This window comes from Gossypium hirsutum, chromosome D07 (genome assembly GCF_007990345.1).
Source record: "Gossypium hirsutum isolate 1008001.06 chromosome D07, Gossypium_hirsutum_v2.1, whole genome shotgun sequence".
NCBI lineage: Eukaryota > Viridiplantae > Streptophyta > Magnoliopsida > Malvales > Malvaceae > Gossypium > Gossypium hirsutum.
Window position 1 is genome coordinate 21,991,859 of NC_053443.1, and position 16,197 is coordinate 22,008,055.

Genomic DNA, 16,197 nt, shown 5'->3' on the forward strand with positions numbered 1-16,197 from the left:
GATTTCTTATTGGTGTCAACAAGTGAAAACTTCTAGCTTACGTCTGAGTCGATCCTAGATTTGGGGTGTTCTTACCACAGTGTCCAAACATGGACTGGTTCTCCACATACAATTCAGTTGAAGTGGAGTTGTGCACATGGGGAATGGTTCACCCAATAAAGTAACTGGTATTGGTACTGTTTAGATCAAGATGCAGGACGAGACAATTAGGACATTTTCAAATGTCAGGCATGTATTTGACTTAAAGAAAAATCTCATCTCCTTGAAAATTTTGGACTCGAAGGATTGTAGAATTAACATCGAGTCAAGCAACATTAAGGTATCTTATGGGGCTCTCATTTTGATGGAAGGTAAAAAGATTGGTAGTTTTTATATTCTAGAAGGATCAATGGTGATTGGTGAAACAAGATGTCCCTCGTCTGTTAAGGAGTCGAAGTCGACTCGTTTGAAGCAAAGATAACTTGGTCATAGGAGGGAAAATGTATGATCGTTTCGTATAAGAGAAGTTCTCTTTTGGGTGCAGGTTTTGAAAAGATAAGGCATTGTGTTGGTAAAAATTAGACCCGGGTCAGTTTTGATTTGGCAGTGCACAAGTCGAAGACTAGAAGTCTTCCAGCTTCTAAGCACAGCTTCGACTTAGTTAATATCTTACATAGTTCGAGATAAGCCTATGGCAGGCTTTGGCGAAAAAGGTGTTGTGGAAATATGAGTTAAGGTGGAGATTTATAGAGTTATGCCTCGTATTTTTCGACTTTTTTTCTCCCAATTAAACTCTATTTTTAGTTTCTCATTTAAACTCTGATTAGTGTAAGTTATTTTAATATTAGCTTCCTACTTAAACTCTTATTAGTGTAAATTATTTTCATATTATTTGACCTACAGGTTTAGCCTATAAATAAACCGTTTTTTTCCGTTTTAGTAAAATTATCTTTTTCCGTGATTTTTTATCATCTTCGGAGAGATTTTTTCACGTAAAATATTTGTGTTCGCTCTTTTCAATTTCTCCTTGATTTTACTTATATGTTACTTAAACCGGGTTTATCCCCAACAGAGTCAATCATCCAGATTACTTTGAATCTAATCTTTTCGAACTTCAATCTTGATCCTAAGTTTCTGCACCAATGTCACAAAAAACTTGTAGAACAACATTAAAAAAAATCTTGTTAGGTGAAAACAAGAAATAGAGACAATTCTGAATTCATGAGAAGTATTACTTGCTCAAATTGACCAGATATGAATATCAAGATATGACTGCAATATAATCTCCATTGCTCACCTGCATTAACGTATTGTTGATAAAAGCAAAGGCTTGAATTGGCTCCTCCACATCATTCATGTAGTTATTAGGAGCAGCGAGAAACTCATGTCTGATGGTATGAATTAAGCCAGACACTTGAACATATCAACACAAAGCTTATGGAAGACCTGAAGAGACAAAACCTAAACCCTCACATTATGTTGACATTGAAAAGAAACCTAGTAAAAGCATTCCCTTTCACATTGTAAACACGTACGATTGATCCCTAATCTCTGGCAGTACCTCCAAAATTGAGAAGAATTGCTTCCCATGTCCTTTTTTGAAGGCCATGCTTCTATAGATTCAGTGTCATCATTGCTTGCAAGCCCATCAGTTTGACCGACAGATTCAGCAAAAATGGATTCTGGTTCAGGTGATCAAGTCATGCATGGCTTAGTTTGTTTAATCACATAAGCAACTGGATTATTTAGGATTTTATTGTGAATTTATTTCTTCCTTGATAAAAAACAATCTGCTAATAGACTTTCATGCTTGTACAGATGATGCTGGTTCTTACAGTGACAGGACATCTCTACTTGTTTTATGGGGATGGAAAGATGATTCACTAAACAGGTTTTGATATAGAGATATTTTGGGAGGAGACGACATACTCACTTCATTAATGTCCTGAAAATTTTTATCATATTTGTGTCACTGAGAGGCTGCTTCCATAATATACATAATAGGAACTCTGACGCCTTCCTTGGAACCAACAGATTCAGAGTTGGACCATTCTTGAAGTATAAAAGCTATATAACTTACATTTTTCTTTTTCCCCTCAACTGCTAGCTTTCTCTGTTGATTTCAGCAAAGCTTGAATAGAAACAGACAGACAATTGTATGTTTATTAGCCCATAACCTTAATATATAAAATTTTATTTATTTAATAATTGAAGTCCAATGAATCTTAACCGTATTTGACCACTTTCAATTTGAGCTAATTTTTTATGATCATAAATAATATTTAATTATTCTTATCATATGTATATGTGACATCTATATTATCCGTTTTAGTTGTTTATGTATCCTGCGTATCTAATTTTATGGCAACCTTCACTGCAGCTTGGCAGAGGGTTCATGACTTCATTCAGCGTTCTGATCAGCAATTGCTTGCAAGTTGGAAACAGAAATATAGTAACTTGGTACCAACAATTCTCCTCACTTTCTATATTGGCCAACTTAACACTTGGTATGCAAGATATTTCTGGTCTTATCTCCGTTCAATCTTCATGTTCATGTTCTATAACGCATTGGTTCGGTGCTTTCCTTGTGTTCCCTTTTAGCTTCATTTCCATGGTTACATGATTGAAACATATTACAGATGTCTGACGCTCCATATATTCTGGTAGATTGCGAGAATTGATGCCCAATTGGCCATGTTACAGGAAGGACCAGGGCCATAAATACGCTTCGCTTCTACTTGTTTCAGGTGTCTTTTTTGTGTGGTCTTTGCAAAATGAACCCGCATCGGTGGTGACCTCATAATGCAACGACCAAATTAGACTATAATGGAAATGTTTGAAGGAATTTATATACATAAACGTCTAACCATGAACTCCATGCCTATCAATTTAGTACTAAATCAATGGTGTGATTGGCAATTAATTTATGTATTTTTTAAAGGAATATCCCGAAAGAATCAGCTTGAAACATTGGTGAAGAAAATCGTAAAGATGGAAAGTTGAAGAAATAGAAAAAATACAAAATGAACATATGATTAAAAGAATACAAAATTTGATAAATATTAATTGTCTTTCAGCTTTTATGTTCTTTCTTTCTGCCCTTCCATTTTACTACTCTTTTTCTTCTCGTCCTACTTTCCCACTCTACAATAGATAATATAGAAATTCGCTACAGTTTATTTCTTCGTATCAAATAGCTATTCCCAACAACTGATAACTTCAGTTGGATCAAATCAAGAGATGTCATCTATAAGCATAATGAACCAACAATCAAAACCAAAACAAAATCATGCATTGCAAAAGAATAAAGCAAATACCATTCAACACTCAATGAAGAATGGAACAAAAAAAAAAGGTCAAATATACTTGTATAAATAAGAAAATTCAAACATATAATTCAAAAAGGAAGCATTCATCAGTGTCACTTCATTCAAAGTAACACTTCTAATTAAGAGACAAATACCAAAATCAATAAAACTCAAAAGCGTTAGTGTCATGCTTAATACACTAAACCCGTAATCGACTGAATCACATACTAAAAGGAGTTCCTAATCAAACAAACTGAATCCCATATCATCATCACTCTCTTCCTCTGGTTCCTCCTGCAAATAGCCAAGAATTACATATCAGTATAAATGGTGCAAGGAAATAATAGAGACAAGGATATCACATCCACTTATTTATTCGTAATTTTTAATTCCACCTTCTTCTTTTCCTCTGCAGGAGCAGGAGCAGCAGCACCGCCTCCACTAGCAGCTGCAACAGGTGCAGCTGCGGCGACCGGAGCACCACCAGCAGCAGCACCAACATTGGTTATGAGATTCTCAATGTCGCACTTCTCAAAAAGCTTAGCAAACAAGCTTGGCCAATAAGACTCAACAGAGACATTGGCAGCTTTAACTAGCGTGGCAATCTTCTCAGCCTATTAATGACAGTTAAAGAAACCCCCCCCCCCCAAAAAAATACCTATGTTCCCATACAAATTGGGAATCTCTCAACAACAATAATCAAATTCCTATTTTCCAATAATCCTATCAAAGAATTAAAAAAAATCAAATAATAAATCATACAACCCTAAATTATTTGCATAAAGGATACGGTGATGGGGATGCCATCATCATGGAGAATCGAAGCAGCATAAGAGCAAGCAGCTTCGCCAACCGAAGACATCGTTTATGCTATTAAAATTAAACCAAATAAATAAATAAAGCAATTAAAACACAATCAACGTAAAGATTTACATCAATACCGAAAAAAGAAAAGAAAATAAATTCAAATTTCGCAAGAAACAAACAAGAAAAGAAATGGAAAAAAAATCAATGAATTTACCTGAAAGATGAATATAGGAGTGATGGGTTATCGGCAAGCTGTGCAGCGCCGCTCTGAGAGCAATACGTTGTTAGGGTTTTCTCAATGAGTTTAAGGAAAATGGTTTTAAAGGAAAAAGAACCTGTAAATTGGGCTCCTATGTTTTCGGAGGCCCATTTAACCAAACAATAAAATAAAATTATCGTGGCTGTAAAAAAATGGCAGTTATATAACATTAGGAAAAAAAAAACAACAGCTAAAACAACGAACGACAACAACAAAAAAGAAAGAAAAAACACCGAGAAAACAAAAAAACATGATACACGATTGCACGAGTGCTTGAAGAAGGCCAAAGGGATTAAATAAAAAAAAAAAAAGGCTTTTGGGTTTGATTGATCACTGATGTGATCTTCCATAGAAACGACTCTCCAATATCAAAGTTCACTTTTTTTTTTGAAAAAAAGAATTCTCCATTTTTTAACCACTCTATATTTGGCTTCTGGGGTAGTTCTTTTGTTTTTGTTTTTTTGTTTTTTGTGGGATTCTTAGCCATTTTCTTTCATCTCTGTTTCTCTTTTTTATTTGGGAGATTATTCTCTGTTTTTTACATGTCTCAACAAAGGCAATTTCAGATGGTGGGTGGTAGCAACAATCCAGGAGCAGGGCAGTACAATGACACAACTTTTACGAAAATCTTTGTTGGTGGATTGGCTTGGGAAACTCAAAGAGATACCATGAAGCGTTATTTTGAGCAATTTGGAGAGATTATTGAGGCTGTTGTTATCACAGATAAAAATACTGGGAGATCCAAGGGCTATGGCTTTGTAAGCTTATTCATCCCTTTCCTTAATATGTATATATACATATCATTCATTCCATATGACAATTAGAAGCTGATTATCCTTATTTTCCATTTCCAGGTTACATTTAAGGATCCAGATGCAGCCATGAGAGCATGTCAAAACCCTTCTCCTACCATTGATGGAAGGAGGGCGAACTGCAATCTTGCTTCATTGGGTGCACAGAAGACTCATGCACCAACTCCACAACATGGTTTTCTTTCTCTCTTTTTCTTTTTAATTGTATTGGTTCTTGTTGAAATGCCATTTCCTTATCTCAATACCAACTCTTTATGCATATCTTAAATGGTCCTGGCAAATATTCACTTCAATATTTGGGGTGAGGAAAGTTATTGCTTGATAATGATATTTCAAAGGATAAAAAAATCCTTTTTTTTCCTTTGTTCATTCTGAAGATGTGTTTTTTACCATATTGGGTAAACATTTCATACTGGTCAATGTGATCTGGTAAACTGAAAAGTGGATCTAAAAACTAGAGTTATGAAACAATTTAATTTAAGATGAAGTCAATAAATGCAGGAGCTGGACGGTTTAGACCTGCACCTGGGTTGATGGCATCGCCTGTTTATCATGGTTCCTCATCAACATTCATCCAACAACCTAATAGTCAATATTCAATTCCTTACTCCGCTTATGGGTGAGTTCAATTATTTTAGAAATGAAATTCAATGGCATTGCCTGCATGAATCCCAACTGGTTAAGCCTCAATGGCATTTCTCATTTAACATGCATTTTACTACTCTTGATTGCTTCATTTATCTCCTTTCATCATCCTCGTTCCCTGCTTGGTTACTTTCAGGTATACGGGATACTCCCAAGACAGTATTTATCCTTTGGTTAGTGTTTATAAACAGAGCTTGAAAATTAGAAATAAAATTACAACAAATTCTTTGACATTGCTTTGATTAGCTAAATTTGATGGTGTTTTGCAGAACTATTATAGTTTGTATGGAGGTCAACAGTTCTCACCTTACTACACTGCTGGAGCATCGATGACACCCGGAGTGTTTCATAATTTTTATCCATTTTATGCTCAATATGCACAAAATAGCCAAGCTCATGGTTCTGGTGTCCAATATCCCCAAATGCTACAGTATCCTTATCTGCCTCAGCAGGGGATCCTATCACTTCCGTCTTCAATGCCTTCGGCAACAACTCCCACAGGTGAGTATTTTACATATCCGGAGAATGTTTACATAGTCCAGTCACTTTCTCTCTTGGCTTATAATATCTATGGCAAGACAACTTTAATGCAACATTCAACAGTAAGTCTGCCGATAAATTTTGCAGCACCTACAACTACAGCAACTGTGACAACAGCGACAACGACTACAGCAACTACGACAGCAGCAAGAACAGCTGTGTCGTCATCGGAGACGGAAAAAACAACATCACCGACTACAGAATCACTACCCCCTGCAACTATAGCAACAACTAGGGTGGTGGGAACGGAGTCAGGTCCTTCACAAATTTCTGGGACACCTACCGAAAAGAAAACATCAAGTTAATTTCTGTTGTGGGATGCAGCGTCTTTCACAATACAATCAAAGATGTTTTGAAAGGGAAGCAAAGGTAGAGAGTAAACGGAAACAATTGAATAACAAAGAATACAACAAAGTTTATTTGAGTCAAAAGAAGGATGCTTCATGCCTGACCACCTAGCATAACAAGACATGGAACTGAAGAATTTTAGTAGGGGTTTGTTGTTCATTCATGGAACGGGCATTTTAGATGTAAAGCTCGCTCCACTAACTGTTTACAGTTCATTATCTATTCGAGTCACCGATTCATCATACATGTTTGGTATAGGACAGTAGGGAGAGTCTGAATTAGTTGTTAGCATTAGGAGAAGAAAATCATATTCGTTCGTGTATGCATGTGCATGAGGTGGAACCTAAATATTGGCTTTGGATTCTACCTTACAAATGATTTTGTCTCGGCTGCAAAAAGCATCCGATGACAATCTTGTTCATATTTGTAGCAAAGTGGTTCAAAAGATTGATTTTGTATCTTTGAACTCAAATTTGATTTTATTGGTCAAGTAAAACGGCGAGCTCGGATAGCTCACCCATTAACTTATATAAATTTTTTTTCTCTTTTCTGTTGTGTTTCATCATTCATGATTGATACTTTTCAAACATAGGATTACTTGGAATAATAAGATGGTATTATCTCATTTGTCTTTTATTTCTGGCTTTCAGTGGGTAATTTTTTTTTAATCCAATCCATCAAATCCTTCTCTTTTCCTCGAGTTCAATGCATGTGTTTAGACAATGGAATCCAATGGGGTTTGCCCTTTACTTATTTCAGAGTCAAGCATGCCGATTGAATCATATCATTCTTCTGAATACTGACATTTGATCCTTCCAATTCATTAAAAGCCTGGAAAAAAGTTTGTTCTATGGAAATGATGGCAAATCAATACAAAAACTAGGAGATATATACTGCTATAGTGTTTTTTCAATCTCCAATTTAATAAACTAACTGTTGTAAAGAGATGAAATTCACTTGTAAGGGCAGATTCAAGGTTAAATATAAACAAACATTTAGTAATAAATAAAGCTGCTGATGGGGACCAGTAGTAGGCAAAGTTTGTCCAATGAAAAATGAAAGAAGCAACCTTTTTGTGCTGTATGTATGACCACTTTTCTCCCTCTTTGTATTACGATAATGAAAACATAAAGAATAACAATCAATAATAATATGAATGAGCTTGCATTGCTTGACAACCTTAGCAATCTGCTGCTTCGCTGTATTCAACCTTCCATTTTCCATATTTTCTCTTACCATACCATGTTCTGTTTCTACCATTTGTGGGTCTTTTTTTCTTCTTCTTTTCTGTTCTTTTTCCATTTCATTCATATGCTTTCTTTCCTCTTTATCCCTTTATAGCCTGTTTGGCTCACTGACCCATTTTTTTCCTTGGATAAACAGGACAAACATTTCCCTCATTTGAACCCCCCCTCTCTCCCCAATCTGGCCTTCAATAGTGATCAGTAATCCAATTACCCCACAGCTTTGCTATGCAGCATAATTGAACATTTGAAAAAAAAACAGAGGAGAGAAGTGCAAATTATTATTAGTGTTTTGTCGATTGTCCATCAATCAAAACCCAACCTAACTTCATCTAAACATTATCCACTGACATGCCTTCCCGTTTTGAGACAACAAGGTCCCCTCTGCCCTATGGGCTCAACGCCAATGGGTTGTTTTTTTCTTTTTTCTTTTTTCCTTCCCTAGTTGTCAACCATTATCTTGATAAAATGGTAAAATTGAATAATTTAGGATAAAGAGTAAAGAAAAAAAAGAACCCGATGTTATAAAGATTACTTTAATTTCACCTTAATTAATTAATGTTTTTCGAAGGAAAAAAACAGAAAAGGTCTAGATTTTTACTGGCTAGTACCAAACCAACGGATTTGGACTGTGTGGTGTTTGGTCAAACCTCTTTCCTTCTTTAACTTTTTAATAAAAAAGATATTTAGCTCTGTTTTTTTCTCGTTCTTCTCAGGTTGTGTTTCTTTGTCTGTTATATTAATATATTATGTAGTCACACACAGTGCTGCTAAGGCTGGGGAAATGGCGGAAATGTGATTTTAGGATATGAAAACCTGCTTCCTTAGGAGTTGATAATGACAGCAGATCCGATTCAGAATCCCTCTTTCTAATTTATTACCAGTCATTTGATTCATGGTTCACACCTCAGTTTCCATAAGTGGATGTTAGGATTATAAATAAAATTTGAAAGGATTGTGAAGGTTGAATCATAAATGAAATGAAAGGGGCAAGGCAGTTACCTGCACCCAATGTTTTTATTCTCCCTTTTGTTGAATTAAACATGATTTAGCTTTAACCATTGAGATTATTATTTAATTACCAACTAAATTTCTTATTTTTATTTGGTCATAAAAGGTTTTATGTTAAACAAAGAAATGAATATAAGTGGTTTTAATTCCAACAGTGTGAATAAAGGTGCCGCATGTATAATAATTGCATTAAACTTTCTCCTGTTGCATGCATGTGGAGATTATTATTTTGATTCTAACATCGTCAACCTGACAATATTATTAAAGCCCTCATCTTACATTGGTGTTTAAAAAACGGTACCGTTTTGCTATTGAAAAATGGACGAAGTAAAGAGCAACGGATAGTTTTGAGTGATGATTGTGAAATTTAGACCCAAAGTTCGTAAAGATTAAGAAAAAAGGATTGGAGGAGACGATGTACAGGTATTTGCTATTATGCTTTTCACTTCTGGTGTGTCCCATTTGAATTCTCTTCTTCCCCCACTTATACTAATTAAGCGGGCCATTCCTGTTCTTTACATCATCTTTTAAGTGCATTCTCAATCAATATAACCGAAAAACTAAAGGAACGGGAAAAAGTTATTTAATGTTTGAATGGATTAAAGTGGGAAAACCATGTCTTAAATAAAGTGGCATGTAAATTCGAGACGTGCAGAAAGAAAGATGAAATTGGAGACATTGGAAAAGTGCAACTTATTAGTTTTAAGAAGTGGAGAGTGTATGTGGTAGTATCCATTCAATCCACATGAGGGCTGCCAAAAACAAAACCAGCAGTGAGTGAGTGAGTGAGTGAGTGAGTCAGAGGCTCAGCTCAGCCTCGCACATGCTTCTCGCCCACTGCTTTCCATTATTATTATTGTTCATTCCTTTGCTGCATCACCATTTTCCTTTTTTCAGGCCGTTAGATGGTGGTTTGGGATATGAGTGACCAGAATCCGAGGGTGGATACAGAAGGATGGTCCATTGTTTAAAGTGGGAGACAGTGTAGGTAATTGGTGGGTGGTCGGCCCGCCCCCTGCATGTGATGAGTGGCAGCGCGTGAGCCTGTAACGTGGGGTACATCTTTTCTTCCTTTCTTCTGAAAAAGTAACACTTGTGTAATTTAATTAATCATATTTTATAAAGGATCTTACAATATGTTACATGGAATTTGTGTTTTATCGTTACATTTATATTACGTTATGGTAAGTTAAAAAACTACCCATTACTAATTATGTTTATATTTTCTAAATATCATTCAGCTTAAGTTCTTAACCATAGTTTTAAGTGACAACCACTTGTTCATCAAAACTATTTTTATGTTACATCCAAAATGTGGGGAGACAGAGGAGAGGTTAGCTTACGGTATAAGGGTAGGGCTTACAAGCTTAGGGGCGCAGTAGGGTAGGCAGAAGCAAGTACGTGCAACTGCCAGCAATTTGACGTAATGGGCCCAGCTGTTTGGAACCTGCCAACCGAATTTCGCAGGCCTTCAAATTGTGGTTTTTGACTCTGACCTAGTCAACCAAGCCTCTTTGGTTTCTGCAGCTACTTTGCCCAATCCTTTTAACTTAACCGACTACCCTCGATATTCGTTAAACCCAAAATGAGAGAACGGCCATTTCTAATTTATGTAGTTTGAATGTTTATGTATTTGTAATTCGCAGCAGATCAAACGTTATGAAGAATTGATTAAATAGGATTCATTCGATCTGTTTGAATTGATCTGATTTGTAAAATATATAGAGAAATTCAACTACTTGAAGTTTTAGTGATCTAGTGAAATACTTAAGGTAAATATGAAAAATAATTTTAGAAGATTTGATTTTGTAATCTTAGAGGATCGTGTAAATTCCTTAAGAATCTCGATTGTAGATTGACTTTAATCTCGACCGTCGATGTAAATTAAATTGTACCGTTGGATTTGGGAGAGCTCAACTATAAATAGAGTGCACCCTCTCATTTGTAATCATCCCATTCATTACTTTATTATTAAATAATAGAATACTTTTGAGAGCATCTACTTAAACACTTAGTGTGTTGTTGCTTTCTTGTGACTTTTTTGTTCTTTCATTGTTCCTTTGTCATTGAGGTGCTTCCGTTTTACTTTCAATGCTTTAGAGAATTTAATAAGAATTCTCATCTTTTGAGAGTTAGCCTGACTTAGGCAAATTTGAAGGAAATGAATCACCTAAGGTCACGCGGTTTGCAAGATTAAAGTTCTATCCCCCTGACATTCGCTTGGATTTACATTTTTATCGATGTGACAAATTGAGTAGAATCTGGAATGACCAAAGGTAGAGTTTAGTATTTTTATTAGATTAACATTTTAATGGAATGTAATTTTTGGAATGTAATTGTTGGGGGAAAAAGTAACATTACAAAGTTTGGTACACAAAATTTGTACTAAAAAAGTTATATTTACGTGTGTTATTTACAAAATGCTTTACTATGATAACTCGAAATGGTTTGGGCCAAAGGGCCTTGTATCGTGTATTGTGCTGCATGGTGAGGTTGGACCCTAGAAATCTTTAGACCTTATGGGCTTCTCCATCTAAATATTACTGCCTTAGGATCATAAGACAATACTTTGTAGGAAGGGCATTAAGATGTGATCATGGTTGAGCAAGTAGTAGGTGGACTAGCTACTAGTCTTGTGGGAATGCTGAGATAATAAATGACCTAGTGCACTGATATTAGGACGATGCACTAGCAAGTGCCTTGAGTTGAGTGCATTATGTTGAGTGTTTATATGCTTAAGACTAGCCTTGAGTGGGGTAAACAAGTATGGCTTTTAGAGTGGCTTTAATGGGCGATGTGTTGGGTTAGAAGCGACCTTTGGTTGGCAACAACAAACAATTGAGTAGTGCCTTGGGTTTTGGCATATGAGATGTGTTGAGCGAGCATAGGCTTGGTGTTAGGTTCCACCAAGCCTTGAGCAAAGATACCTTGCGACTTGTACTATGACGGTTGGTGTTCAAGACCTTTTGTGGGCAAGAGTGCCAAATGCTTGATGGGAGTGGTTGGCCTCCTTTAGTAATGTGATTGAATGTGAATAGCCTAGTGAGGCCGACCAAGTAAACACTTTATTCCAAACACCCTTATACTCGACCCAATCGTTGGGTCAAGATATCAAGATGCTATATTTGTTGTCAAAGCAACGACAGTCAAATTCATTTGGTTCTGCATACTTATTTAATAAATTTGATCAATTTAAGCTTTTGATATGCCTTAGTATCATTTCCAAGTCTTATACGAGTTTATTGCAGCCTTTAAAATAGTATAAAGAGGAACAATGACTAAAGTGAAAGGTTCTCAAATTTTAGGGTGATGTCATGACGTCGGTGGTTCCTCGTCACGACGTCACAAATTGACTTATGTCATCGTGATGTGGCTCTTCCATTGTCGATGACGAGAACCCTACTTCCCATTTTTAACATATTTCAAGTTTTTAACATCTAAGTCCTTTTTCAAATATCATTCACATAATAAAATTCAATCAATTCAACTCATTTCATATGTCATTCACATTAACCCATTTATAATCTCAAATCCACATAATAAAACATGATATTCAATCAAAGATAGCAAAGCTATTAAAATAAGTCCATAACTATTACCAACATATACCAATCAATTTAGCAATTAGGACTACCTTAATTCATTTTATAATCATCACTCACTTAGTACCTTAACAATATATTTGAACTTTTCTTATGTATTAGCAAATCCATTATGCAATGTCGCTCTTCTATCATTTTTCCCTTCTCCTCCTCCTCTCCATTCCACTTCCTTAATGTTTTGTGTATATATATAAATGAATGTTTGGCTCTTAACATATCATGCTTATATGTAACATACTCTTATCAAGGCTATCCATTTGAGTGACAATCTGTAACATCCTCAAGACCCCTTTGGTCGTAAATAATATGAGATAAAATCTTAGCGAAATAAGTTATAAGATTAAATAAAATGAAATTTGCAAGATATCAAAAGAGATTTAAATTAATAAGCATGACATGATGTATTAAATTAAGAAAGGGACTAAATTGTAAATATGTAAAAAGTTCTATGGCACAAGTATAAATGTAATATCCCTAAAATTGATATATAATAAAAGTAGTATAAAAAGAAATGAAGGATGAAGGAAATTTATCATCCTTCAAACGTGAGTGAAAAGGTGAGAAAGGAAGTTTTCTTTTCTTTACAATTTAGTCCTTTGCCATGAAAACCTATCTTTTTACCGAAAATTTTGTTCTTAGATATTAAAGAGAGAAGATGAAGTAGAGATTATAGAGAATATGTTCATCAATTTAGAAGCAAGAAAAATAATAGATGAAAGTGGAGAAAATGGGAAGAAAAAGGAAGGAAAGTGGTGAAGATGAGAAATGCATGAAAATAAAGAAGAAATGAAGAAATTCTTGACAAAGGAGGTAAGTTTTATACTAAACCTACTTGTATTTCGATAGGTTGAGTTAAATATGTTTTGAGTGAGATGTATAAAACATGTATTTAATCTAAATACTAGAAATAGAAAGTATTTGATGAAGAATAGAGACTTAAAGCACTAAATTGGTAAGAGAAAATGTGATTTGTATGGTGAAAAGTACTAAGATTAAGAAATGGATATGTAATCTACACATAAAAATAAGTGAATAAATTGTATAGAAGTCAAAATTATGAAAATTATGTGTAATTGAATAAAAGATAATGCAAAGAACCATGGAAAAGAAAATATTTTTTATTAAAATAGTTTAGACAGTAACAGTGACTTAACTTTGAAAATTCACCAAAATATTATAGAAATTTATTTATAGATTAAATTTAATGTGGAATTAAATATTATTGAATCTAGTTTCATATGGAAGAAACAGTGAAAGAAATAGAATTTTATATTTTGAGATATATTAGTTTTTGTGAAACAAGGTCGAAGTAGATTTGAGTTCCCCTATTCTGACTTTGAAAAATCATCAAAAATTGTAAAAAAATAATTAAGGGTTTAAATTTATATGCTTAAATTCAAAATGAGTTTATTTTCAAGATAAATAAATGGAAACATCATCTGAACTCTATACTAAGAGATAATTAATTTTTAGTAAAAGAAGGTTGAAACTGTCAAGTAGCAGAACAAGGACAAATTTGAAAAATTTATTGTACTTATTGGATAAATTATAAATTCTAAAAATTTTATGGTAAAAAAATATATGAGCCTAGTTTTAAAAACATCAAGCACATCTTAATTTCAAATTCTATAGCTCAAGATATAAATAATTTAGTGACTATGACTCAAGTGGATAGCTTTGATATGAACACATAAGTAAATAGTGGAATTATAGATATTGTTACATATAAGCATGTTATATAGTAAAAACTAAAGATTCTAATAAATATATACATAAAAGATGTGGAATGAAGAGGAGGAGGAGGAGGAAAAATATATAAATATATATATATATATAGTAGATGAATTTGAAATGTTTTGAAATGGTTGTAAGTGATGGAATGATTAATATATGTGAGTATGTTTAAAAGAATTGATAAAATAATAAGTGAATAATTGTTAATTGATGTGATATTGAAATCTTTGTTAAAATTTTATGAAGAATTAATTTGATTGACACAATTTAGAATAAATATGAACTATACATAAAGTGGATAAACTACATTTGAAAGTGCAAGTCCTCCCATGGTCTTATTTATAAATATTTAATATTTATGTTAATTTTATAAAACTTTGTTATCTTTGATTGAATATCATATTTTTATGAGGACTTGATATTAGAAATAGATGTAAGTGGATGATATGTAAAATGAAGTGGCAATTATTACATCTGAATACAGTTTAGGTAATGATATAAAAAATAAATAAAAATAAAACGTGGAACTTGTAGGAAAATGGAGACCATGTCATGACGACAAGTTCACCATGCCGCAACGTTGTTCACGACGTGAAAACCCCAACATCCCGACGACAGTTCAAAATTCTTTATGAACTTTACAATTTGGCCTTTGATTAATTGTGGATGTTTTAATGAGCTCATTTAACTCATAATTAGTTTTTGTCGTAAATTCAATTATTACTAAAATGAGTTAATGATCTACAATAATTAAATAATATCATAAATTGATCTGAAATTTTCAGTAGTTGCTCCGGCAATGAATGTGACATCCTGGTGCCTTGACTCAGTGATCAAGTCGGGTATGCGGTTGTTATACAATTACTAATTTATTTATATCTCGGTCTATAGAATTTGAAATTAAGATCTGCTTGTTGTGTTTGAAACCAGACTCAATGAGATTTATACCACAAAAAATTCAGAATTTCTACTTAAGCCAATTAATATAGTTTTTTCTTCAAATCTTTCCATGTTCTGTTGCTAGGCAGCTCTGGCCCTTATTCACTAAAAAATAAATATCTTTCAGTAAAAGTCTCGTATTATGTCTCCATTTGTTTCTATTGAAAATAAACTCATTAAAATTTTAGGAATATAAAATTCATATCCTAAACATTTTTTTTACAATTTGTAATGATTTTTAAAAGTTAGAATAGGGGAACCCGAAATCATTCTGACATTATTTCACAAAATTTATTATATCTCATAATCTACAATTCTATTGCTTACACCGTTTCTTCTATGAAAAACTAAACTTAATAAGATTTAATTTTATATTTGATTCAACTTCTAAATCAATTTTCACAATTTTTGGTGAGTTTTCAAAGTTGAATCACTATTGCTGTTCAAAAACTGTTTTAATGCAAATCTTTACTCTTTTATTAACTTTCATTTAGACATACATAATCATTATACTTTTAATTATTGTCAAATGTAATCCTTAAAAATCACTTATTATCAACATATAGTTTTATCATAACTTCTCTTATTTCAATTATAAATTTCACAAGTTTACAATTTAATCCCTAACATCATAAAAAATTCATTATTTATTATAATTTCACCTTAGCATCACTTTGTAATTAAGTTACTAACACTCAATGTTCCATTTAAACTTCCTAATACAATACTTTATTTCACACATAAAATTTTGTACACTTTGTAATTTAGTCCTTATTATAAAAAAATTAATGTAACTTGAAATTTTCCCACAGACTCACTTTTTATATATCATCACAATTTCATCACACCAATTTTATTCTCTTTTCAACATCCAATTTCACATAACTTATTTTTCTTACTTTACAATTTAGTGTTTTTTCCACTACTTTGATATATCAATTTAATTTTCATTCATAATATTTGCACATT

General features: G+C 33.4%; 2 protein-coding genes across 3 annotated transcripts; one reads left to right on the plus strand and one right to left on the minus strand.

Annotated features, from left to right (window-relative positions):
• Nucleotides 1–3,324: 3,324 nt before the first annotated feature.
• Nucleotides 3,325–4,447, minus strand: LOC107954421 (60S acidic ribosomal protein P1). The gene is made up of 4 exons (XM_016889968.2): nt 4,309–4,447; nt 4,078–4,157; nt 3,683–3,901; nt 3,325–3,581 (listed from the first exon to the last, which is right to left on the minus strand). Exons 2-4 carry the CDS (start codon nt 4,147–4,149, stop codon nt 3,528–3,530), a joined length of 345 nt encoding a protein of 114 aa, XP_016745457.2. The 5' UTR covers nt 4,150–4,157; nt 4,309–4,447; the 3' UTR covers nt 3,325–3,527.
• Nucleotides 4,448–4,651: 204 nt separating this feature from the next.
• On the plus strand, nt 4,652–7,323 carry LOC107954420 (RNA-binding protein 38). Of its 2 annotated transcripts, XM_016889967.2 has the most exons (7): nt 4,652–4,791; nt 4,910–5,111; nt 5,208–5,340; nt 5,667–5,784; nt 5,947–5,983; nt 6,080–6,311; nt 6,438–7,323. In XM_016889967.2, the coding sequence occupies exons 2-7, from the start codon at nt 4,920–4,922 to the stop codon at nt 6,653–6,655; spliced, it is 930 nt and encodes a 309-aa protein (XP_016745456.1). In that variant the 5' UTR covers nt 4,652–4,791; nt 4,910–4,919; the 3' UTR covers nt 6,656–7,323. The 2 variants fall into 2 exon arrangements, with proteins under 2 accessions (XP_016745456.1, XP_016745455.1); XM_016889966.2 differs by lacking the exon at nt 4,652–4,791 and having other exon boundaries at nt 4,896–5,111.
• The last annotated feature ends 8,874 nt before the right edge of the window (nt 7,324–16,197 follow it).